Raw genomic sequence first — 26,109 nt, forward strand, 5'->3', positions numbered from 1 at the left:
AATGTAATACATGGAAGGAAATACTTAATTGATAAAGTATAACTGTTATGATTCGTGTATTATACTTCTAAGGTTTGGGTATTTTTATTTAATGACCATCATCAGTTTGGTAGTTACCCGACAGTCAACAACGTGTGTTATATGTGCCAAGTGGGAGAATGTAAGAATATCCACAAAGTGGCCCATATACCACATGTTTTACTTATTTATTTATTTATTTATTTATATTTAATTGGTTTAATGACTAATTAATTGGTTTAATGGCTAATTAATTAGTTTAATGGTTAATGGATAACTGATGTCTGTTTAATATCCCATATGGTGGTTTTATGGGACTTTATAACTTCCCTGATGGTGGGAAGTTATAAAGAGTTACACTTGGATATGGGTCCAAGCCTATCTATATATATGCTTGTGATATCCATCAAATATAGACATTGTTTTGTGCATAGAATAGGCTTGAAACTCTGTCCCTTCCACTTTTCTCATATGGTTCTGTAAAAGTGTTCTGCGAGTGGGTTTCTTTATACATTCAAGATTTGATCATTCAAGGATAAAGATTCAAATGTTTGAACATCGTGGCAGGAGTTATTCTTCTTTCTGAATTAAAATTAATTTAATTATAACAATAGATTGTTTAGATCGTGAGATCTGTGGTGCACATTGAAGTTGTTTGTTGTGGACCAATTCATATAATATATTAAGTAAAAATAAAAAAACTCACTGTCGACGATTTGGAAGTACTTGTGTGGGGTTTGCCGGGCTTCGACGACTGCATTCATGATAATAGAGAGTTAGTATATAATATTTTAATTTATGAATTTGAAATAAAATAATTTGATAAAGTAGTTTAAATTTAGATTTAAATTTTAGGATAAATAACACTTTTTACTTATACAATTTGATTCAAATTTTACTTAGATAATTATTATTCTAATTTGATGGTGAAAAAGTTTGGAGACGCAGAAAATATACCAAAAGATTGTTTAGAATGTGAGATCCGTTGTTTAGAATGTGAGATCCCTTGTGCACATTGAAGTTGTTTGTTATTGACCAATTCATATAATATATTAAGTAAAAATAAAAAAACTCACTGTCGAAACAATTGCTAACAATTTAGAAGTACTTGGCTCGGGTTTGCTGGGCTTCGACGAGTGCATTCATGGTATAGAGAGTTAGTATATAATATTTTAATTTATGAATTTGAAATAAAATAATTTGATAAAGTGGTTTAAATTTAGATTTAAATTTTAGGATAAATAACACTTTTTACTTATACAATTTGATTCAAATTTTACTTAGATAATTATTATTCTAATTTGATGGTGAAAGAGTGTGGAGACGCAGAAAATATACCAAAAGATTGTTTAGATCGTGAGATCCGTGGTGCATATTGAAGTTGTTTGTTGTGGACAAATTCATATAATATATTAAGTAAAAATAAAAAACTCGCGGTTGACGATTTGAAAGTACTTGGCTGGGGTTTGCTGGGCTTCGACGACTGCATTCATGGTAATAGAGAGTTAGTATATATAATATTTTAATTTATGAATATGAAATAAAATAATTTGATAAAGTAGTTTAAATTTAGATTTAAATTTTAAGATAAATAAAACTTTTTACTTATACAATTTGATTCAAATTGTACTGAGATAATTATTATTCTAATTTGATGGTGAAAAAGTTTGGAGACGCAGAAAATATACCAAAAGATTGTTTAGAATGTGAGATCCGTTGTTTAGAATGTGAGATCCGTAGTGCACATTAAAGTTGTTTGTTGTGGCCCAATTCATATAATATATTAAGTAAAAATAAAAAAACTCACAATCGAAACAGATGCTAACGATTTGGAAGTACTTGGCTCAGGTTTGCTGGGCTTCGACGAGTGTATTCATGGTATAGAGAGTTAGTATATAATATTTTAATTTATGAATTTGAAATAAAATAATTTGATAAAGTGGTTTAAATTTAGATTTAAATTTTAGGATAAACAACACTTTTTACTTATACAATTTGATTCAAATTTTACTTAGATAATTATTATTCTAATTTGATGGTGAAAAAGTTTGAAGACGCAGAAAATATACCAAAAGATAGTTTAGATCGTGGGATCCGTGGTGCACATTGAAATTGTTTGTTGTGGACCAATTCATATAATATATTAAGTAAAAATAAAAAACTCACTGTCGACGATTTGGAAGTACTTGCCTGGGGTTTGCTGGGCTTCGACGACTGCATTCATGGTAATAGAGAGTTAGTATATAATATTTTAATTTATGAATTTGAAATAAAATAATTTGAGAAAGTAGTTTAAATTTAGATTTAATTTTAGGATAAATAACACTTTTTACTTATACAATTTGATTCAAATTTTACTTAGATAATTATTATTCTAATTTGATGGTGAAAAAGTTTGGAGACGCAGAAAATATACCAAAAGATTGTTTAGAATGTGAGATCCGTAGTGCACATTGAAGTTGTTTATTGTGGACCAATTCATATAATATATTACGTAAAAATAAAAAAACTCACTATCGAAACAATTGCTAACGACTTGGAAGCACTTGGCTCGAGTTTGCTGGGTTTTGACGAGTGCATTCATGGTATAAAGAGTTAGTATATAATATTTTAATTTATGAATTTGAAATAAAATAATTTAATAAAGTGGTTTAAATTTAGATTTAAATTTTGCGATAAATAACACTTTTTACTTATATAGTTTGACTCAAATTTTACTTACATAATTATTATTCTAATTTGATGGTGAAAAAGTGTGGAGACGTAGAAAATATACCAAAAGATTGTTTAGATCGTGAGATTCCTGGTGCGCATTGAAGTTGTTTGTTGTGGACCAATTTATATAATATTTTAAGTAAAAATAAAAAACACACTGTCGACAATTTGAAAGTACTTGCCTGGGGTTTGCTGGGCTTCGACGACTGCATTCATGGTAATAGAGAGTTAGTATATAATATTTTAATTTATGAATTTGAAATAAACTAATTTGATAAAGTAGTTTAAATTTAGATTTAAATTTTAGGATAAATAACACTTTTTACTTATACAATTTGATTCAAATTTTACTTAGATAATTATTATTCTAATTTGATGGTGAAAAAGTTTGGAGACGCAGAAAATGTATCGAAAGATTGTTTAAAATGTGAGATCCGTTGTTTAGAATGTGAGATCCATAGTGCACATTGAAGTTGTTTGTTGTTGACCAATTCATATAATATAGTAAGTAAAATAAAAAAACTCACTGTCGAAACAAATTGATGATGATTTGGAAGTACTTGGCTCGGGTTTACTGGGCTTCGACGAGTGCATTCATGGTATAGAGAGTTAGTATATAATATTTTAATTTATGAATTTTAAATAAAATAATTTGATAAAGTAGTTTAAATTTGGATTTAAATTTTAGGATAAATAACACTTGTTACTTATACAATTTGATTCAAATTTTACTTAGATAATTATTATTCTAATTTGATGGTGAAAAAGTTTGGAGACGCATAAAATATACCAAAAGATTGTTTAGAATGTGAGATCCATTGTTTAGAATGTGAGATCCGTAATGCACATTGAAATTGTTTGTTGTTGACCAATTCATATAATATATTAAGTAAAAATAAAAAAACTCACTGTCGAAACAATTGTTAACGATTTGGAAGTACTTGGCTCAGGTTTGCTGGGCTTCGACGAGTGCATTCATGGTATAGAGAGTTAGTATATAATATTTTAATTTATGAATTTTAAATAAAATAATTTGGTAAAGTGGTTTAAATTTAGATTTAAATTTTAGGATGAATTACACTTTTTACCTGTACCATTTGATTCAAATTTTACTTAGATAATTATTATTCTAATTTGATGGTGAAAAAGTGTGGAGACGTAGAAAATATACCAAAAGATTGTTTAGATCGTGAGATTCCTGGTGCGCATTGAAGTTGTTTGTTGTGGACCAATTTATATAATATTTTAAGTAAAAATAAAAAACACACTGTCGACAATTTGAAAGTACTTGCCTGGGGTTTGCTGGGCTTCGACGACTGCATTCATGGTAATAGAGAGTTAGTATATAATATTTTAATTTATGAATTTGAAATAAACTAATTTGATAAAGTAGTTTAAATTTAGATTTAAATTTTAGGATAAATAACACTTTTTACTTATACAATTTGATTCAAATTTTACTTAGATAATTATTATTCTAATTTGATGGTGAAAAAGTTTGGAGACGCAGAAAATGTATCGAAAGATTGTTTAAAATGTGAGATCCGTTGTTTAGAATGTGAGATCCATAGTGCACATTGAAGTTGTTTGTTGTTGACCAATTCATATAATATAGTAAGTAAAATAAAAAAACTCACTGTCGAAACAAATTGATGATGATTTGGAAGTACTTGGCTCGGGTTTACTGGGCTTCGACGAGTGCATTCATGGTATAGAGAGTTAGTATATAATATTTTAATTTATGAATTTTAAATAAAATAATTTGATAAAGTAGTTTAAATTTGGATTTAAATTTTAGGATAAATAACACTTGTTACTTATACAATTTGATTCAAATTTTACTTAGATAATTATTATTCTAATTTGATGGTGAAAAAGTTTGGAGACGCATAAAATATACCAAAAGATTGTTTAGAATGTGAGATCCATTGTTTAGAATGTGAGATCCGTAATGCACATTGAAATTGTTTGTTGTTGACCAATTCATATAATATATTAAGTAAAAATAAAAAAACTCACTGTCGAAACAATTGTTAACGATTTGGAAGTACTTGGCTCAGGTTTGCTGGGCTTCGACGAGTGCATTCATGGTATAGAGAGTTAGTATATAATATTTTAATTTATGAATTTTAAATAAAATAATTTGGTAAAGTGGTTTAAATTTAGATTTAAATTTTAGGATGAATTACACTTTTTACCTGTACCATTTGATTCAAATTTTACTTAGATAATTATTATTCTAATTTGATGGTGAAAAAGTGTGGAGACGTAGAAAATATACCAAAAGATTGTTTAGATCGTGAGATTCCTGGTGCGCATTGAAGTTGTTTGTTGTGGACCAATTTATATAATATTTTAAGTAAAAATAAAAAACACACTGTCGACAATTTGAAAGTACTTGCCTGGGGTTTGCTGGGCTTCGACGACTGCATTCATGGTAATAGAGAGTTAGTATATAATATTTTAATTTATGAATTTGAAATAAACTAATTTGATAAAGTAGTTTAAATTTAGATTTAAATTTTAGGATAAATAACACTTTTTACTTATACAATTTGATTCAAATTTTACTTAGATAATTATTATTCTAATTTGATGGTGAAAAAGTTTGGAGACGCAGAAAATGTATCGAAAGATTGTTTAAAATGTGAGATCCGTTGTTTAGAATGTGAGATCCATAGTGCACATTGAAGTTGTTTGTTGTTGACCAATTCATATAATATAGTAAGTAAAATAAAAAAACTCACTGTCGAAACAAATTGATGATGATTTGGAAGTACTTGGCTCGGGTTTACTGGGCTTCGACGAGTGCATTCATGGTATAGAGAGTTAGTATATAATATTTTAATTTATGAATTTTAAATAAAATAATTTGGTAAAGTGGTTTAAATTTAGATTTAAATTTTAGGATGAATAACACTTTTTACTTATACAATTTGATTCAAATTTTACTTAGATAATTATTATTCTAATTTGATGATGAAAAAGTGTGGAGACGTAGAAATATACCAAAAGATTGTTTAGATCGTGAGATCCGTGGGGCACGTGGGGCACATTGAAGTTGTTTATTATGCACTTATCTATATAATATTTTGTTGTCGACGGTTTGAAAGTACTTGGCTGAGATTTGCTGGGCATCGACGACTGCATTCATGGTAATAGAGAGTTAGTCTATTATATTTTAATTTATGAATTTGAAATAAAATAATTTGATAAAGTAGTTTAAATTTAGATTTAAATTTTATGATAAATAACACTTTTTTACTTATACAATTTGATTCAGGTTTTACTTAAATAATTATTATTCTAATTTGATAGTGAAAACATCTGAAGACGCAAAAAATTACCAAAAAAATGTTTAAAATGTGAGATTTCTACTGCACATTAAAATTATTTGTTGTGGACCAATTTATGAGTCATTCTTGACCTTGATGGTCAATCCTGAGTATTTTTGGTTTTATTTTCTGCGTCTATATAAATAACAAGGACTAACTCCACCCTAGTGTCGGTGTCAATTGACCACTGACAAAGAATTTTCGTTATTATATATAATTTCTTATTTTATGAAGGAAAAAAAAACTTTGTCTACTAAAAAAAAATTGTGGTATTGAACCGTAAGAAAATCTAGGACATTTTCGTTTACTTTATTTTTTGTATTTAAAAAAATAAAATAAAAAAATATTTGAAAAAACTCATTATTTGCACATTGTTTTCATTCTTTCTTGCGAAATAATTTTTGAAAACCTAAAAACAGCATTTTTATATTTTCTAAAAAGTGGGTTGGCTTTCCAAAAAAAAAAAAAAAAAATTACACAAAAACTTGCAAAAATAGTTTGTCAATTATTTTTTTTGTGTTTTATAAAATATATATATATATATATATATATATATATACAAAATAAAACAACTCGCCTCAAAATTTGATTTTTTTTTATAACAAAAATTTATAAATTCGCCACTGCAGATTCAAAACAAAAATATATCCAAAAATATTTTCTTGATTTGAAAAGTGATTGTTTTAATACTGTTTTTACGTGCAAACAGATCCTGATTGCATTTTTTATTTAGACTTAGGACTTGTTTGGTTTGTTTTTCAAGAAAAAAATTAGAAAAAATTCTCTACAAACAAATTTTCAAGTGTAATCAAACTAAACAAATTTTTTCAGAAAAAATCTCAAAATTTTATTTGGTTCCTAATTTCCAAAATCTCTCTCTCTCATACACATCAAATCAATCACTTTTTTTAAAACTCTCTCTTCAAAATAATTTTTCAAAACCATTTCAGAAAAAAGACAAACCAAACAAGTTTTCGTATTTTTTATCTCAAAAATTATTCTACAAACACAAACCAAACACACCCTTAGATTTTCTCTGGTCTATATCATTGACGAAAAGATACTGTTCAGATCCGCGGAGTATATTACAGATCTCATTTCAATAATTCAAACAAATTATTTTATCAAATCTTTCATATATATCATTTAAAAAAAATATTAATCCGACACTTGAAACTTAAATCAATTTATTGCATTTAATTTTTCAAAAATTATTTTTTATATATGAATAATATATCGAAGAGTTCAACAAGGCCTATTTTGGAAAGTGAGTTATAATCCGCTTCCCAGATTATAACTCATTTTCTCTCTCATAAAAAAGCTGCTTATAAGCTGCTTATAAGTAACTTTTCATCAAAAAAATGGTTATAACTGTAAGAATTTATGTATAAAGAGAATTGTATTATTGATTGATTGATTGTTGATCGATATTTTACAACTCCTATATAACTCCTATATATAGAAGAGAAGATAGTAGTAGGTGAAGGGATAGTGGAGGTGGTAGGTGGAGTGAGTGTATGGTAAATTCTAACAGTCCCCCGCAAACTCAAGGAGGATAGAAACTAACCAACTTGAGTTTGAAGAGAGGAACAAAACATGAAAATACATAAAAATAAAAAAAAAGATAGGAGACACTGTATGGTCGTGTCAGACCGTTGGTGAAGACACTGAAAGGTGGTGCCATAACGTTGTAGAGGACACTGGATGGCGGTGTCATAACGGTGTAGAGGACACTGGAGATGCTAACCGAAATCAAATGTCGGGACAGTTTATAGGGTCATGTCGGACCGTTGAAAAAGACTAACCGGAATCAAATGTCGGGACAGTTTATAGGGTCATGTCGGACCGTTGTAGATGCTAACCGGAATCAAATGTCGGGACAGTTTATAGGGTCATGTCGGACCGTTGGTGAAGTTGCACCCTCAAAAGGTGTGCCCAATTTTTCAAAAGGCGTGCCATCAAAAGGCGTGCCCAATTCATCAAAAGGTGTGCCGGACATGATAGCGAGGCACGTGGGCACCTTGGCTTGCGTGCCCGTTTGTCGGCTGGTGGCAAGAGGCACGCGATGCGCGTGGCTGCCTCGGCTATAAGACGGAGGCTGAGGCTGAGGCAGAGAAAATCTGCAAAAAACCTCTGAAAAAGACTTCGTTGTGCTGAGAGAGAGAGTCTGAAAAACTCTTCGTTGTGCTGAGAGAGATTCTGTATAACACTCTGTTGCCTAGAAAATGGCTTCATCGTCTTCCCGGGGGCTGCTCACCCTCTTTCCCAACCTCAACGAGTCAAAGAGAGAGAGAACTGGTGCGGTGGCACTGGAACCTCAACCAAGCGCCCCGGAGTTTACTCCGTTGAACTTTCCGATGCGGTCTGTGGAGCAAAGAATGGCAGTGCAGTCGGATGTGGAGGCCAATCAGTACATTTTGAAAGCATGTGTGGAAAGCATGACGGCGGTCACAAATTTGTCGAACCGGCTGCAGAGTAGAACAAATGAGGTGCAGCATTTAAACGCCCAACTGGCTCTGCTCCAACGCATGTATAAGGATGCGCGAGCAGAGATAAGCGTGCTAAGGGCAAAAAACAAGGAGCTGAAGCGGAAGGCCACCGTGATGTTTCGATTTGGAGGTCTGCCATATGCTGCAGTGGAGGAGCAGGGTGGAGGCAACTTGCTTGGTGGCCTAGGAAGCACGGAGGCCGGACTGGCACGGGACACCCAAGATAAAAGTAAAAAGAAGAGACCCGTAGCAGAGTAGAGAAGAAAAATCTCACTGTGGGTGTGGTTGTGTTGTTGGTGTTTTTTTTTTTTTTTTTTTTTTTTGATGTAAAATGGTGAACGGGGTGAGCCCCGACATGAATAAAAGGAGGTTGGTGTGCAAGTCGTCTTCGTCTGTTTTTTTTTTTTTTTTTTTTTTTGAAACTCAGGACCATGTGCACCGGATGGGTGATATGAAAAACATTTTGAGAGGTGGAATATAAAAAAATAAAAAATAAAAAGAAGAGAAAGGGAAAAAAGTGATGCTCACGAGTAGATATAGATATTATTCTTTTTGGTTTAAAAAAATATATAGATATTAAAATAAAAGTAAAGTGTAACGTGGGTGTGTAAAGAGAGAGAGAGAGAGAGAGAGAGAGGAGAGACAAGTGCAAATCAATAGGGGTGTCGGTTGCATTGCAAAAAGAGGGAGTAAAATAATAAAAAAAAAAAAAAAAAGTTAAATGGGTTTTCAAAAGATAGGGGAAAATAATAAAAAAAAAAAAAAGAAAGTGAAGTGGGCTCTCTCTCTCTAAATGGTGTGTGTGTGTGAATGGTGTGTTGGGTTTACTAAAGGTGGGATTTGTGGCAAAGAAGAATAATTTATTGTGGAGAAGAGTGGTTGTAAAGGTCGTTAGAGAGAGAAATCGATTCAGATCTGGGCTTGGTTTTGTTGCTTTTTTTTTTTTTTTTTTGTTTTTTTTTTTTTTTTTTTTAAGAAAAAAAAGAACAATGCAAGTTCCAATAAAGTAGGACCTCTAGGAAAAGATGAAAACAGAGACCATTGTTGAGTTCCAATCCACTCACAAAGAGGGAAATAACGACGTGGGGGGTGCATTTCTAAGCCGAAATGAAACTCAGTCTCAACCCTAAGCGCTCTTGGAGAAGAAAAAAAAAAAAAAAACCAAAATCCATCACCGAACTTGAACCTGCTCCTCCGTACCATCGGTGCCTGGAACAGTTCTTCCCTACAAGTAACATCACCAGCAGACTGCTTGATGCCTTTTTCCGGCGACTTTAACTTTGCCGCAACTTGTTCGTTAGACAACGGTAAGTAGTAGATACGGGGGATCGCTTGGGGCTGCCTAAAGAGATTATCCAGAGTGACGCTTGGAGGATCAACTTTCACGGGCAGCGGAGGTGGGGGTGGAAGTTGAGGTCGTTCCCTTGCCGGAGAAGGGTTAGACAGAGGTGACGGAGGTGGAAGAGGAACAAGAAGAAGAGGAAGATGGTGTGAATGAACACATTTCAGCTTCATCAAAGGGCCTGTGGTGGTTGAATAGCATTGAGAGAGGGAGGTTTGAATTGGTTGAGACCCGGCGGGCGGTCAAGGCAAGGTTGCCGCCCGCCGGAAGGCAAAGAACACCAAGATCTCTAACCTTGCTCTAATACCATATAAGAATTTATGTATAAAGAGAATTGTATTATTGATCGATTGATTGTTGATCGATATTTTACAACTCCTATATAACTCCTATATATAGAAGAGAAGATAGTAGTAGGTGAAGGGATAGTGGAGGTGGTAGGTGGAGTGAGTGTATGGTAAATTCTAACAATAACCATCTTCCCAAAATAACCTAAATGGGCCAGAATAACGCCCTGCAGTTGAGATCAAAGACTAGAGAGGATCTAGGTCCTTTATATGATACCTTATTATTCTGAGCATCTCCACCAAGCAATCCTTTGCGTCCGATGGATTCGACCAAAGCATACTTGTCCACAGAATCAGACTCCATCGATCCCTCCTCAAATCTCAGAGCAAGATTTTAAATAGCGGGTATAGGATCTGTTGCAGTGTAGCAATATTGAAAAAACACAAAGATGGTGTTTTTTTATAGCGTTATGTGCCTTGTTTGGTTTGTATTTGTAGAATAATTTTTTTGATAAAAAGTACGAAAATTTGTTTAATTTGTCTTTTTCAGAAATGATTTAAAAAAATTATTTTAGAGAAAATTTTAATAAAAGTGATTGATTTGATTTGTACGAGAAAGAGAGTGATTTTGGAAAATAGGTAACTAAACAAAATTTTGAAATTTTTTTTGAAAAAAATTATTTGATTTGATTATTTTTGAAAATTTATTTGCAAACAATTTTTTTAAAAATTTTTTCTGAAAAGCAAACCAAACAAGATCGTGATTTTTTTTAAAACATCATCAGCGAAAATTTGTATTTATAGGAAGTAAAATCTATTTACGCTGTGTTTGGTTGAGAGATTTGAAGAGAGATTTAAAAAAAAAAAAAGTAAAATATAAATAAAATACACATATATTTCACTTAATTTCACACAACTTTTATTTTTTTCTTTCTAAATTTTTCTTAAAATTTTCAAACAAAACACAATATTAGCCTCATTATTGCTGAGGCTGCAGTCCTGCAGTCCAGCTGGTCAGCAATACAAGATCAAAAAGCTCATTTTACCTTTTTGACAAATAACCACCTTAAGTCTTGTTTGGGAAAGGTTAAAAATTTATTTTTTAGGTTAAAATTTACAAAAATTTAAAATAAATTAAATAAATTAATAAGATAAAATATTATATTAAATTCATAATTATTTTATTTTTTCTTTTACAAACATCATATTTAACTAAAAAAAATTCAATAACCTATTCAAACACAAATTTTAACTTATTAAAATAGTCAAAAATTAAAATAACCTACTAATCAACTTCCTAGACAAAACCTTAGAACTAACTAGAAATTTACCCGTCGGTAGTATCCTCACTGCCACATCAGCGAACACAATTTCTTTTTCTTTTTCTTTTTTTTGTTTTTAGGGGCACTTTGGTCATTTAATGTCACACCATCATTTTAAATATATTTTTTAATACAACAATTCAACAAAAAAAATCACTTTATCTTACTAAACACAAAAATTAAAATAATTTATTAAAATAATTAAATAATTAAAAATTTTAAAAAGAAATAACTTTCCAACGACCCAAATTAATTGATTGCGAAACTTGTTGATAAATGTGTTGACTAGTCAGAAAAAAGAGAGAGAGAGAGTGAGAAATTACGGCCTATTTTGGCAATATGATTTGTAGTCATTTTTTTTGGTTAGTAACAAAAGTTAAAAGTTGGTTTTTTTATCTTTTTTTTCATTTGGGATGTTGGTTTTTAGCCAACGGCGAAATTATAATTTTACCCTTCATGGGTCAAAATGTTACATAGGTGAAGTTGTAAATATTTTAAATAAATGGGGGTAGTTTGGTCATTTTATTATGATTTGACATCATAAACAAACATTAATCGAAAAAGTAAGTCAAAAAATCACTTTTTACCATCTTCCCAAAATAAACCTACATGGCCATTGCTTTTTGTTGGGCTTTAACGTTTTGATTAAAAAAAATACAAATGGTTATTTTAAAAAATTGGTTAAAATTTTGTTTTTTAATTTTTGTTAATTTTTTTTAAAAAATATGTAAAAAAATATAAAGATAATATAATTTAAAAATTAAAAAAATTAAAAAATTAACTTTTAATTAACTTATCAAAATAGGTCAAAAAATAAAATAAGTTAAATAAATTAAATAAATCAATAAAACAAAATTAACCCGTTGTCAGTGTCCTCACTAATCACTTCCTAAACACTCAAATTAATTGATTGCAAAACTTCTTGATAAAAACGTGTTAGAAATTTTAGTCGATATATGTGTTGACTAGTCAGAAAACCAAAAAAAAGAAAGAGAAAGAGAGGGCGAAACTACAAGGCCAGTAGATAGATATTAGTTGATATCTATCCTATTTAGGTCAAGTTTGGAAAGATTAAATAAGTAGATTTTTTAATTTTTTTTGTATTATGTATAAAAAAAAAATAGAGAGGAGATGTTGATTGATGTGACTCAAAAAAGATAAAAATATGAAATAAGTACACTTTTTTAGATTAGCTAAACTTGACCTTAATTTATATATATTCTCCTCTAATGTATGTAGGAGTCATTGTACTTGGTTAAAAAATAATAAAATATATAAAGCTTATTCTCTCTTTTGACAATTTCAATTCAAATAACACTAAACTCGTTATCTCTTTAACGTTACCAAAAGAAAATTTTGTATAATTATGATAAAATTGTGGGAGTTGTTTTTTTTCAAATATCAAGCCAGAATAATTTACAATGATTTATACTTAACACCAGGGGCGGAACTATTTATTTTATTCAAGAGGGGCCAACATATATGTATAAAAAATACTAAATTAGTTTTGGAACAATACTAATTGAATATAATTTCTTGTAAAAGAAATAATTCACAAGAAAATTAAATAAATCTAAAAAATAAATTTTCAGTTTTGAACTATTTGATCTCAATAAACAATCAGTTAAATCATGGTTTTAAACTATTTTATTGATTGATATAATAGTAAATAAAAAGTAAAGAATACTTAAAACTCTTAAAATGTGACCTTTAAATTTACACTCAGTGTTGAATGTTACATGTAAGCTAATTTGTTTAGATATCGATCAACTAAGAGTTAACCCTTTTGCCATGTTATTGTAAATAAATATAAGGGCGAAGTTTTATTTAAGTTCTATAGCATTACTCACAAAAAAGTATACATACCATTTGATTTTTAAAATTTAAAAAATAAGTAACATATATATTTTGTGTTAATAAAATTGACTTGATGAAATTGATGCTATTATTTAAAATGTGAAATAATTTGAGATCATTTCATTAGATATTGTGAAATACTAATGAAATAAAAAGTTAGCAAAATAATTCTTATAAAATTAAAAAACCATCCTATTATACATTTTATAAATACCCATAAATATAAAATTATTAATAAATTGTGAAAAATCATGCCCCTGCTTAACACTACAAAAACTCGTAAGCATCTTACAAAATATAATGTATGAAGTAAAAATAAAGAACTTATTGTCTGTGATATCTAAGAATGGCAACGGGGCGGGGCGGGGCCGGGGATCCCACTCCCCGTCCCCGATCCCCGATGCTCGAATTTTCCTCGGCCCCGGCCCCGATCCCTGATGGGGAATCGGTCACTACCCCCACGCCCGCCCCCAACGGGGATCGGGTTTCCCCGACCCCGAGCATTCCCCGGCTAAAAAAAAATTTCAGAAAATTTCATCATCAACAAGAAGTTCATCATCTAAAAAAAGTTTCAGAAAATACAACTCATCGTCAACAACAACAACAACAACAAGTTCATCATCTAAAAACAGATTTGAAAAAAAAAAAAATAATTCAGAAAAGTTTCAGAAATTTTCAAAAAATTTCATCATCAACAACAAGTAGTTCATCATCTGAAAAAAGTTTCAGAAAATACAACTCATCATCAACAACAACAACAAGTTCATCATCTAAAAACAGATCTGAAACAAAAAAAATTTCAGAAACGTTTCAGAAATTTTCAGAAAATTTTATCATCAACAAGTTCATCATCTAAAATATATATATATATATATATAGAGAGAGAGAGAGAGAGAGAGAGAGCTTCACGGTTCACTCCATGAATCATGATCTAAGGTCTGATTCACGATCTGATTCCGAGAGTGATTCACGATCTGTTGGCGATCGGTGATGTGGTGATTCAAGATCTGTTGGTGATTCACGGGTGTGATCAAATCTGAGAGAGAAAGCGTGAGACCGAGAGGGACAGAGGAGAAAAGAGAAGAGAGTGGCTCTTTGTGTTAAAGTTTCTAGGGTTTTGAACTGAGATCTGCTGGGGTTTTGAGAAGATGGCCACCATGGTGAGCTTGATCGGTTTGGTGAATCGCATCCAGAGGGCTTGTACTGCTCTCGGAAGGAGACCACGGTGGTGGCGACAGAGAGGGTTTTGTTTTAGGGTTTTGACTCGATGAGAGAGAGAAGAGATCGGTGGAGAGCGTCTTAGAGAGAGACAGAAAGAGAGAGAGACGACAGAGTCGGTGATGAGAGAAGTGGTGCTGCTGCTGTGTTGTGTTTTGGGGAAAATGGTTGATTTTTTTATATATATATATATAAGGGGATAAAATGGTAATTTTACTTCAAGGAAAATTCGGGGCTGGGGACGGGGACGGGCCGGGGCTTGAACACTGATCCCCGTCCCCGGCCTGAAACTGAACGGGGATTTAATTTCGAATACCATCCCCGTCCCCGCGGGGGCATTTTTCGAGGAAAAACCATTCAAATCGGGGTCGGGGGATCGGGTCCCCATCGGGCTGGGTTCAAATTGCCATCCCTAGTGATATCGGAGCAATTGGTAACGATGGCTCGGATTTGCTGGGTTTCAACAACTGCATTCATGGTATAGAGAGTTAATACATAATATTTTAATTTATGAATTTGAAATAAAATAATTTGATAAAGTAGTTTAAATTTAGATTTAAATATTAGGATAAATAATACTTTTCACTTATTTAATTTGATTCAAATTTTATTTAGATAATTATTATTATAATTTGATGGTGAAAAAGTCTGGAAACGTAGAAAATATACCAAAAAATTGTTTAGAATACGAGATTTGTTATGCATATCGAAACTGTTTATTGTGGACCAATTCATGAGCCATTCTTGTCCTTGACTGGTAATTAAAATGATATGATTTAGTGTTTTTTCAATTACATCATTTTCTTTACTATATATAAAATAAAAAAAAAATCAAATATTCTATGCAATGGTTTGAGATTTTATTTTATTTTATACAAGTCAAAAAAAAAATTTAAATTAATAAATATAAGTCAGAAAAAATAACAACCTAACAACTATTTTGTGCGAATCAAGATCCTCACCTTCATCTCTCTCCTTAACTCCTTCCTTGTTAGATCATTGGGCTCACTTTTAGGTCTAATTTCGATAATCCGAACCGTTCATATTTTACGATTTATTAAGTATATCATGCTTGTAAAAAAAAAAAATTGATCGGATATCATAAACTACGTGTTTAGATCATCGAACTACAAACTATTTTTTTAAAAAAATTAATAAATAGTTTTTCGAATACATATTTTTTGATATCCAATCAACTTGATTTTTTACAGGTATATTATACTCAACAAATCCAAAAATACGAACAGTTCGGATCATCAAAATTGGATCCAAAAGTGGGCCCAATGACCTAACAAAGAGGGAGTTAAGGAGAAAAATGAAGAAAAGATCTTGATTCATTTTGTGCACCCATCTAAAAAATTATTTTGTGCAATGATTGAGATTTTATTTTATTTATTTATTTATTTATGTTTTAGGAGTGGTTTAGTATGATCTAAATAAGTGTATTTTTTATTTTTTTATGAAATATAAATTAAGTATAGGTTGAAATTAAAGTGATATGATAGAAAGGTAATGTGATTTAAATAAAATAATATAATTTAAATAAAAAAATAACTTTTTAATTTTTTAATTTTTTTTAATTTATGACAAACAACACCTGAGTCAGCTAAAATTAATTGGAGTCTCCTTCCTATTAGACAAGTCGAAGAAGGAGTGCTAAAATTAATTGAAGTCTCCTTCCTATTGGACAAGTCAAAGAAAGAGGCGGTGTTTGGCAAGATGTGGGTTTGGATTTTCCTTGATTTTTTCTACTAAAAGACATTTCACTTTTTATCACATCTAAGGGTGGTTTGGCATCTTCTATATAATTTATTTTTTTATCTTTTTTTTATCACATTATTTCTTAATTTTTTTGCACATCTTTTAATAAAAAGATAAAAAGTACACTTATTTATATCATTTCAAACAATCCCCTAATCTCAAAATTAAAAAAAAAAAAAATCAATCTAAACAAAATATTACATTTAATTTTATAATTATTTCATTTTTTTCTCACAAATATCACTTTTAGGCCTCGTTTGGGAACAGACTAATTTAGTAACTTTTTGGCTATTTGACTAAAATATGGGCTAAAAAAAACTAGTATGTTTGGGATGACTTTTTGACTTTTTACGAAAAGATGTGCAAAAAATAGAGAGAAAAGAGAATCTTTGACTTTTTTGTATGGGTTGTTGACTTTTTGACTAATTTAGTAACTTTTTGACTTTTTAATTAACATGAAGGGTTCCCAAACGAGGCCTTAATTACAAAAAAAAATTCAACTACCTCCTTAAATATCAAAAAAAAAATTCTCTCAAAATATCCTAAAATTAAAAAAAATTTACATAGAAACCTACTCTCCAAACACCCACAGAGTACTAAAATTAATTGAAGTCTCCTTCCTATTAGACAAGCCAAAGAAGAGTGGAGAAGACGCAAACCTTATTTCGTGGATACACACCACAGAGTACTAAAATTAATTGAAGTCTCCTTCCTATTAGACAAGTCAAAGAAGAGTGGAGAAGACGCCTCCTGCCGAAGTTGGTTAGTCCGGATCCTCTCCAGCTTCTCTCTCCCACTCATCCTCCTGTCAACGTCTCAGATCACTTATAAATAAATAAATGATTCCGATTCATTTATTTAAATAAAAAAAAAATTACGTATTCACTATCACACTCACTGCACACACACGCACTCTCAATCCGTCCCTTTCTCTCTCTCCATCCTTTCTCACTGGACACACACTATCACAGCACGCTCACTCACTCACTCACTCTCTCTTAGGGGTGGGCGTGGGTCGGTTGCGGCCACGGAACCTTCAATCCGCCATCCATCCGCCAGATTGGCGGATTGAAGAAAATCAATCCGCATCCATCCGCCAATCCGGCGGATGTGGATTGAGCGGATTAGCGGTTTGGCGGATGGATGCGGATCGGTTTGGCGGTTTAAAATTTTATAAATTTTCAACATAATTCAACTTGTGCACTTCCTCAAACAAAAAAAGAAAAAAAAGAAAAAGAAAGCATTACAGTCAATGACTTAAAAAAAATATTACAATCACTGTATGCCTTATCCAAAGAAAAAAAGTTTGAAACTTTAGAATATCATGATCACTGCATGCCTCATCCACATATTACAATCACAGTATGATTCATCCCCATAAAGTATTACAATCTGTGATTCTTAAAATATAATAACAATTCAAATCACCAAAACCATGAACAGAGCAGTAGTAGAGATTGAATGTCTCTGTATTGTTACATCTACATATGTTTTTGAAAACAAAAACCAACCAGCATATATCATATTTTCTATTTATTATTTTTAGAGTTACATTTAAAAACTAAAAAATATATATGAATAATACGTTTATTTTTTTCAATTCAAAAAATATATTCAAGTTGAAAACTTTTTTTCAACAGAATATTTAAACTCTTTTTCAATTGAAAACACAAATATAATATTTAAACAAATTAAAAATACAAAGTTTTATAAATTACTAAGGGTGCTCGCGATTTGGCGGTTTGGCGGTTCGGTTGCGGCCAAAAAATCTCAAATCCGCCATCCGTCCGCCAAATTGGCGGATTTGAGAAAATCAATCCGCAACCGTCCGCTCGTCATCACGCATCCGTCCAAAATGCGGCGGATCGGTTTGGTTCGGTCGGTTTTGGCGGATCGGTATATCCGCTGCTCACCCCTACTCTCTCTCTCTCTCTCTCTCTCTCTCACATTTTTAATAAAAAATAAAAAAATCTATTTTAATCTTTTTAATTTTATTTTCATAATATATATATATATAATTTTTAATATAAAATTTTAATTTTTTATAAAATTAATATCATTGAAAATATACTTTTAAAATAAGACTAACATTAAATATATTTAATAAAAATTTAAAATGAATAAAAAGTAATTACTATATTTAGTTATGCTTTCAAATTATTATTTTTAAAATTTTCATATATGAAAATAATGACTTATTTAATGAAAATATACTTTTAAAATAAGACTAGAATTAAAATTTTCAGAAAAAAATATATGAAAATAATGACTTTTAATTTTATTTTATTAACCAAACGAGTTTAATTTTCATATATTTTTAAAATAATTTTAAAAATAATGACTTCATATATTTTTTTTGGAATGAAGATTATTTTTGAGAATTTCAAAAATATATGATTTTTGTGTGTTTTATTTCATCAAAATAATTTTTATATTTTAAAAATAATACTTTGAAAGCATAACTAAACATAGTAATTACTTTTTATTTATTTTAAATTTTTATTAAATATTATTTAATATTAGTTTTATTTTATAGGTATAGTTTCAATGATATTAATTTTATAAAAATTAAAATTTTATATTAAAAATTATATATATATTATGAAAATAAAATTAAAAAGATTAAAATAGTTATTTTTTATTTTTTATTAAAAATGTGATAGAGAGAGAGAGTGCCGTGATGAGTGTGTGTCAATGAGAAAGGACGGAGAGGGAAAAAGGGAAGGATTGAGAATGTGTGTGTGCAGTGACTATAGCTCTGTTTGGTAGAGCTGTGGGAAAGTGCTTATAACTTATGCCTAAACAGCTTATAGCTTATAACTTTCAGCTTAAGCTGATTTCCAGCTTATTCTTAAAGCATCTCCTGCCCCACTCAAAGAATAAGCTGATTTCTGACTTCCACAAAGCTATAAGTTATAAGCTATAAGCTAAACCAAACACATCAAAATAGCTTAAATTAAGCTGAAAGCTGAAATAAGCTGAAAATAATTTCTGCCAAACAGGCACTATGTGTGTGTTAGTGAGTATGTATTTCTATTTTTTTTTTTAATGTAACGAATCTGAGCCATTTATTTATTTGTAGGTGATCTGATTCGTTGTCCGGAAGATGAGTCGGAGAGAGAAGCTCGAAGTGAGGCGTAGGAAAATTATTCAGTGGCTTCACATCAATCATTAATTATTATTAATTGATTGATTGAAGTCTCCTTCCAATTAGACAAGTCAAGTTTAGGCTAGGTAGACTGTAAATAGATTGAGAGAGAGAAGAGGGGTATTCAAAAACTTAGGTTATGTTTGGTTTGGATTTTAAAATATAATTTTACCATTGATTTAAGTGTGGTATTTAGTTATAGTTTTCAAATCATAATTATACATTCATTTCTCAAAACTCATTTCAAACTATAATCATTACTTTTCACAACTTATAATCAAACACACAACTTAAAACTCTTTTCAAAACTCAAAAACAACTTAATTTTTATTTTAAATATTTTATTTTATTTTATAAGAATATTTTTAATATTTTAATTGTAAATATTTTGATTTTCGGAATATTTTTAATATTTTATTTTTCGGAATATTTTTTATATTTTAATTTTCTAAATATTTTTAATATTTTAATTTTCTAAATAATTTTAAAATATTTAAAATATTTTTAATGTTTATACAAGCCTAAAAAAAGAATTGACAAAAAAATTAGTTGACATAAAATAATTGACATAGAAGTTATTTGAAAAAAAAAATTATTCAAAAAAAATTACTTAAAAACAATTAATTGAAAAAAAAATTATTTTTTTATTTGAGTATTTTAAAAAATAGTTTGATTATGACTGTTAATCAAAAATACGAATATCGAGTTATGAGTTGTGTATTTGATTATCAATCATAGGTTTAATTAAATTTTGAAAACTATTTTGAAAACTTATCACCAAACAAATTTTCTTATTTCACATGCCATATCAAACTTTTAAAACTCAATTCTACATACAATTCAAAACTCAATTCAACACTTTATTAAAAAATCAAAAAAAAACAAATTTTCTACACTCAAATCGTAATTTCACAACTCACAAACTCAAATATAACTCATATTTTCAAATCATATTTATAAAACTCTACCAAACACACTCTTAATTTTTAGCGTATCTCAAAAGTTTTTTTATATCCTTTACTCATTATTTTCTTATTCATTTTAAGTTATTCTGTTGACCGAAAGTCTATAGTTTAATTAACATCATTCATGGTGAGTCTGTTTCTTTCAACGTTCAAGGCTTGTCGTATTTAATGCTAATGGCTAATGTGTGGGTGCAATAACTTTACAGAATCTTTATACGCTTACATGACTAATTTCCTGCATGTGTTTGAATGTTGCTGTTGCTAGTCCTGGTCTAGCATTGGCCTCCCAAGGTTACTGGGTTTTAATACCTAAGTCGCGGGTTGAGCCTTCTTGGGTGCTTAGTTGGCTGGGCCCTTTTGGGTGCCCATCAACATCACATACAAAATAAACAACTCGTCTCTAAATTTTATTTTTTTTATAACAAAAATTTATAAATTCACCACTGCATATTCAGAACAAAAATAGTAGCATATACAAAAATATTTTCCTAATTCAAAAAGTGATTCTTTTAACACTATTTTTACGTGCACACAGATTGTCACGACCCAAACCCGTCCTTAAGGGTTTAGCATCGTAACCGGCCAGTAACTCGTGGTTACCAGAGGCCTGCTTAACAGTAATGACAGTAATACAGAGTAAGGGCGGCTGGCGGAAGCCATACAGTAAATAAGAGATGTTCAATGAGCTGTGAAAATTTGAATGGAAAGAGACTTTTCTGAACACATTTACATTCATAGCCATAAACACATATACACGTACATATCAGATATCCAACATATACAGGTTAGGGATTCAATCCCTTTGCCATAACTGTACAATCAAAAGTCTTGAACAGTCAATACAAAACAGAAACAAAAAGGGTGAATCTGGAACACCCCAAAACAGCCTTGGCTTAGATGGACTCGGAACCTTGAAATGAGGCACAATGGTTGGCTCGACAAAAACATAGCTTAGCTTGATGCCCCTAGCTTTGGTTCGGTGCGTGGACACCTACATACAAATATAAACAGTGAGTTAAAGCCCAGTGAATAACAAATGCGTAAAGAGGTTAAGAATGTATGTCCTTTCAGTAATTTAAATAGTCATTTGCATCAGTAAATCAATTATTCAATCAGAGGCTCGTATTTCATGCCAAATCAGTTAGTCAGAAATCATAGCAGTCATACGTGGTACATCCAATAGCTAAATAGTACAGTAGGTCTTAGGAGACCGAACAGTCAAATGATGGCCATCAAAACAGTAAACAGAAGTCCCAACAATGGAACTGACAGAGATCTCTGTAACAGTAGCAGTAATAGTAACAGTACAGTAGCATTAACAGCAACAGTAGGTTGCTATGGATGCCATACAGTTTACAAATAGGACAAACATTCATTCAGTAAAGCATGTCGTTTCAGAGAGCAGTGCAGTTAATCGTTCGGAATATAATTATAATTGAACATATCTTTACAATACTGTTACTCACAGAGCACTGGGCTATAGATAGGCTAGTGAGCGTCCTCAGATGCCAACTCTACACAGTTGCAGAACGAACACACACTTAATTACACATTCAAGATTAATCACTTAACCCTCATCTTGACTTGGTGTGGTTCTATAACGTTATCCTCATTAAGATGCCTTAAATATGGCCTAGGAATGCCTAGGATGGCATGATGATGCAAAAATGTACTTTTAAACACTTTTCAAAATTTGCTGAAAACAGGGGTCTCGCTTGAGCGTGGCTTTAGCTTACCCAAACAGAGGGGTCGCTCGAGCGTGAACTCCTTCGCTCGAGTGGTCTGTAAAAAAATACAAAAGTACTGGTTGCTGAAATTCTCCGCTCGATGCTCGCTCGAGCGAGAGACACAGTTCGTCGCTCGAGCGTAGATTCCATCGCTCGAGCGTGAGTCTACATCCACAAAAAAACCTGAAAGCTTGTTATCTACACTCGAGCCAGCATTCTGTCGCTCGAGCGAAACTCAGAACACAAAGGTGCTCGCTCGAGCATGGAATCCTTCGCTCGAGCAAGGAAGCCAAAATCTGGGATTTTCAGATTTGCTTCCTAAGCTCAAACCAAGCATTCAACACATCAAAACTCAATCTTTTGGGCTAATTTTCTGGAAAACACTTGGAAACTCATAGTACAACATGTTTTGAAGATCATTTTACCAAATTCAAGCCCAAAAGTATGACAATTGAACTCAAAATCAACAACAACTTCAAGAACAAGACTTAAATACAACATGCATGACCTCCCAATGAATTCCAACACTTCAAACCAAGATTAAGTTGGCAATTTGATAGAAAAACATGATGCATTCTTGGGATACAAACATGATATGACCATGCATGCAAGAATTCCGTGGAAAACAACCTCAAAACTTCAAAATAAGGACATGCATGCATGAATTAATTCTTGAACCAACACCTTAAGCCAATTCTTGACTCTATACCCCAATTTTTCCATGAACCATGCAAGAAATAACTTAAATTCATAATTGAGAGGATGAATTCCTACCTTAGGCCTTGAATTTCAAGTATGCTAGCTCAATTTTGCTAATTCCCCTTCAAGTCTTCTAATTTTCCAAGCTAATTTTGTTGAATCAACCCTCTCCCTCTTTTGCTCACGGTTATGGTCAAGAAGATGAACCAAATGATGCATCAAATATGTATAAGGCATAATAAGGGTGGGTTTTTGAGTCAATCCACTCAATGGCAAAAAAGTAATAACCCTTGGTTCAATTAATTTAACAATAATAATAATTTAATCATTTCAAAATTGAATTTTAATTAAACCTACCATAAAATTACATAAATCTTAATTAACATAAAACACTAATCAATTTCTGAATTGGTCGCCGATAAGACTTTCAATTCGCAATTCAAAGATAAAATCACGAACAGATCATTCTACGGTAAACCGTTAGAAATGCATTCTAAGCGACACACTCACACAATCAATTCAAGATTTCAACATAATCAATTACTTATCACGCTTAATCCTAGATTAGCACTGATCAGTGGTGAGAGTTGTCACACAGATCCTCTGATTCCCACAAATTTTGTGCATTTTTTTATTTAGACTTAGATTCTCTCAATTCTATATCATTGACTGAAAGATACTGTTTAGATCCATGGAGTCTATCATGGTTTTTATTTTAATAATTCAAACAAATTATTTTGTCGAGTCTTTCATGTATGTCATTTTAAAAAAAATATTAATCCGATAATTGAAACTTAATCAATTTATCGCATTTGATTTTTAAAAAATTATTTTTTCGTGTGTGGAGAATATATATAAAAAATTTAACAAAATGAATGATTTGATTGAAACAGACCATAGTGGTCTTAAATGGGCCAGAATAATGCCATGCAGTTGAGATCATAGACTAGAGGGATCTAGGTCCTTTCTATGATACCTGATTCTTTTGAGCATCTCCACCAGGCAATCCTTTGTGTCTGATGGATTCAAGCAAAGCATAATTGTCCAAGAAATCATAATGCTTGTGAACATACTTTCCACGGCAAAAACAGGTAGGGTGAAGATAGAAGCTCTTGGTGTCACAGCTGAAACATTTGACACAAGTGAAATACATCTCCACAATCGACTTTCTGCAACAACCGCACAGTGGCCTTCCACTCTGTAGTATGTAGTACAATATCTTGACATCGTCAAAATCGAGCTCTCCGTTTTTGTTCTTGTTGATTTCTTCGAAGAAGGCGGGATTGTTCATGGCTTCATACCCTTCTCCCATGAATCCTGTAAACTCGGTTAGACTTACATTTCCATCTCCGTTATCGTCCATTTTCTTTAAAAGCTTCTTTGCCAATTTCCTAACATTTTTTGGCATGGCCTTGTAGTAGAATTGTGCAGTCTCTCGTATCTCCTCCATCAAATGGTCTTGTATCTCCTTAATGGAATTGTTTTTATTTTGTATGTAAAGTGTTGTGAATTTTTTTCTTTAAACATCATTAGCAAAAATGGATTTTTATAGCAAGTAGGATCAATATCATATTAATTGATTGCCAACTAACTAGTGGTACCAATTCTGAATCAGAATTGTAAGTTTTGTGAAATTAGTCGATAAACGCGTTGGTTGATTTTTAAAACCATGAGGACTAGTCAGAGCAACACTACAAGAAACTTTTAGCGGCATTTTAAAAACGCCGCTATAGGCTTGAAAAACGCCACAATAGGTTTGAGCGACGTTTAATATTTTCGTCGTAGATACGGCCACCGCAATAGCTTAACAGCGTTTTAAAGCGTCGCTAAAAACATTAGACGGCGTTTTTTAAAACGTCACAAAATCTTTAACAACCACTTCCTCTTCCGTCACAATTAACGTGTGATGTAAGATGACTTCATTTAGTGGCGTTTTTGAAAAAACGCCACATTTCTTCATTTTTAATACTTGCCTCAGATGTGATGTCATGAAGACATCATTTAATGACATTTTTTTTCCAAAAAGAGTCAATTTTTTTTTTTTAACACAGCCCAATTAATTGATAATTTAACTAAGAATAAAGAATATCAATTAACTAAGAATAGAGAATGAAAATTAACTAAAAGAATTTATGTAAATTTAACTAGGAACAGAGATTAAGAATTGACTAATAATTAATATAAAAGAACACATATTGGCTCAAATTTGAATTACAATACCAAATTGAAAACCATAAAAATTCTAATTTATATCCTTGGAGATTTAACCCTACAACTTCTCGAAAGATAACCCTTTTGTTGTTTGGATTAATGTATGAAGTGTTATTATTCTCTTTCACTAAGGCTTCATGTTTTGCCCTCTTCTTACACACTGGAAATCAGTTCTTCACAGCATTATCAGTTCTGTAAGCATAGATGAAGAAATTAATTTGTAATTACCATAAACTTTTCCAATGCCAAGCAAGAAATAAAACATTACAACTTTATATACCTCCCCGATACTACTTTGGCTATTTCAGTCCATCTATTACCAAATACTTTTTGAGCCTGCAGTGGATCTTAAGATATCAAATTCCCAGACAATAATGGAGAAATAATTATCTAATTTTGAAATACACTTGGTATTATCTGTTGGACCATTGGAGACAACAAAACAAATTAACTCAAAGAAAATTAAAGGAAATTAATGATTGAACAAAGATAGTGTTACATATATAGTTCAAAAGAAAATATATCAATAATAGTGCTAGAAAGGAAAAACTAGCTTGTCAGTATTGATATATTGCGACTTTTGAGTTCAGAAAGCATCGATTTTACCTCACGTAAGAGCAAGTCTTCCTCTGGAGACCACCCCCTTTCTTGAAATCAGAATTCAAGTAAGTGTACCATCTGCAATGGTATGTTACATCAACATCAAGGTTAGACTAAAAAATAGAAAATTAAAGAATTATTGGAAGACAAAGGAGATCATAAATTTAAAAAAAAAAAAAATCATGTTTTTATAAAATAATTAACCTTCTTTTACATTGCCTGGTTGATTTATCCTTGAATTTTGATGCAATGATTGCCTATCAATTTCATTCATCAAACAAACAACCTTTCATACATTATGAGCAAGTTCAAATCCCTAATTTGTACAAATCAAAGTACATTATAAATAGGAATTTACCTGATAAGTTACCACAATCAACTCTATAGTTTTTGGCGCAAGCTTGCCGATTATGTT

The 26,109-nt window shown here is 31.0% G+C and overlaps 2 protein-coding genes across 51 annotated transcripts in view; both read right to left on the bottom strand.

Annotated features, from left to right (window-relative positions):
* LOC145793031 (uncharacterized) overlaps window positions 1-10,687 on the bottom strand; it is a 33,713-nt gene extending 23,026 nt beyond the window's left edge. For 4 of the 50 annotated variants that reach the window (XM_082875399.1, XM_082875398.1, XM_082875395.1 and 1 more), the window contains exons 1-9: window positions 10,464-10,643; window positions 5,743-5,877; window positions 5,136-5,159; window positions 4,026-4,049; window positions 2,916-2,939; window positions 2,185-2,232; window positions 1,478-1,501; window positions 1,134-1,154; window positions 725-775 (exon numbers count right to left, since the gene is read on the bottom strand). In XM_082875399.1, coding sequence (XP_082731525.1) covers window positions 725-775; window positions 1,134-1,154; window positions 1,478-1,501; window positions 2,185-2,232; window positions 2,916-2,939; window positions 4,026-4,049; window positions 5,136-5,159; window positions 5,743-5,877; window positions 10,464-10,550 — 438 coding nt within the window. In that variant the 5' untranslated portion in view covers window positions 10,551-10,643. Of the gene's footprint in view, window positions 1-724; window positions 776-1,133; window positions 1,155-1,477; window positions 1,502-2,184; window positions 2,233-2,794; window positions 2,940-4,025; window positions 4,050-5,135; window positions 5,160-5,742; window positions 5,878-10,463 lie in introns of all 50 variants that reach the window. The other 46 variants (XM_082875394.1, XM_082875405.1, XM_082875406.1 and 43 more) reach the window with 32 other exon arrangements.
* A 10,988-nt stretch (window positions 10,688-21,675) lies between these two features.
* On the bottom strand, window positions 21,676-24,333 carry LOC145793825 (uncharacterized). Its single transcript, XM_082876700.1, has 2 exons — window positions 23,860-24,333; window positions 21,676-21,735 (listed from the first exon to the last, which is right to left on the bottom strand). Exons 1-2 carry the CDS (start codon window positions 24,331-24,333, stop codon window positions 21,676-21,678), a joined length of 534 nt encoding a protein of 177 aa, XP_082732826.1.
* Window positions 24,334-26,109: the final 1,776 nt, after the last annotated feature.

Source organism: Camellia sinensis, chromosome 6, assembly GCF_055761805.1.
Source record: "Camellia sinensis isolate YWXY chromosome 6, ASM5576180v1, whole genome shotgun sequence".
Classification (NCBI taxonomy): Eukaryota; Viridiplantae; Streptophyta; class Magnoliopsida; order Ericales; family Theaceae; genus Camellia; species Camellia sinensis.

Coding starts and splice junctions, on each gene's coding strand:
- LOC145793825 (XM_082876700.1), bottom strand. CDS start 24,333: ATGGAGGAGATACGAGAGACTGCACAATTCTACTACAAGGCCATGCCA. Junction 21,736..23,859: donor GAGATGCTCAAAAGAATCAG/GTATCATAGAAA, acceptor CTACTGTTACAG/AGATCTCTGTCAGTTCCATT.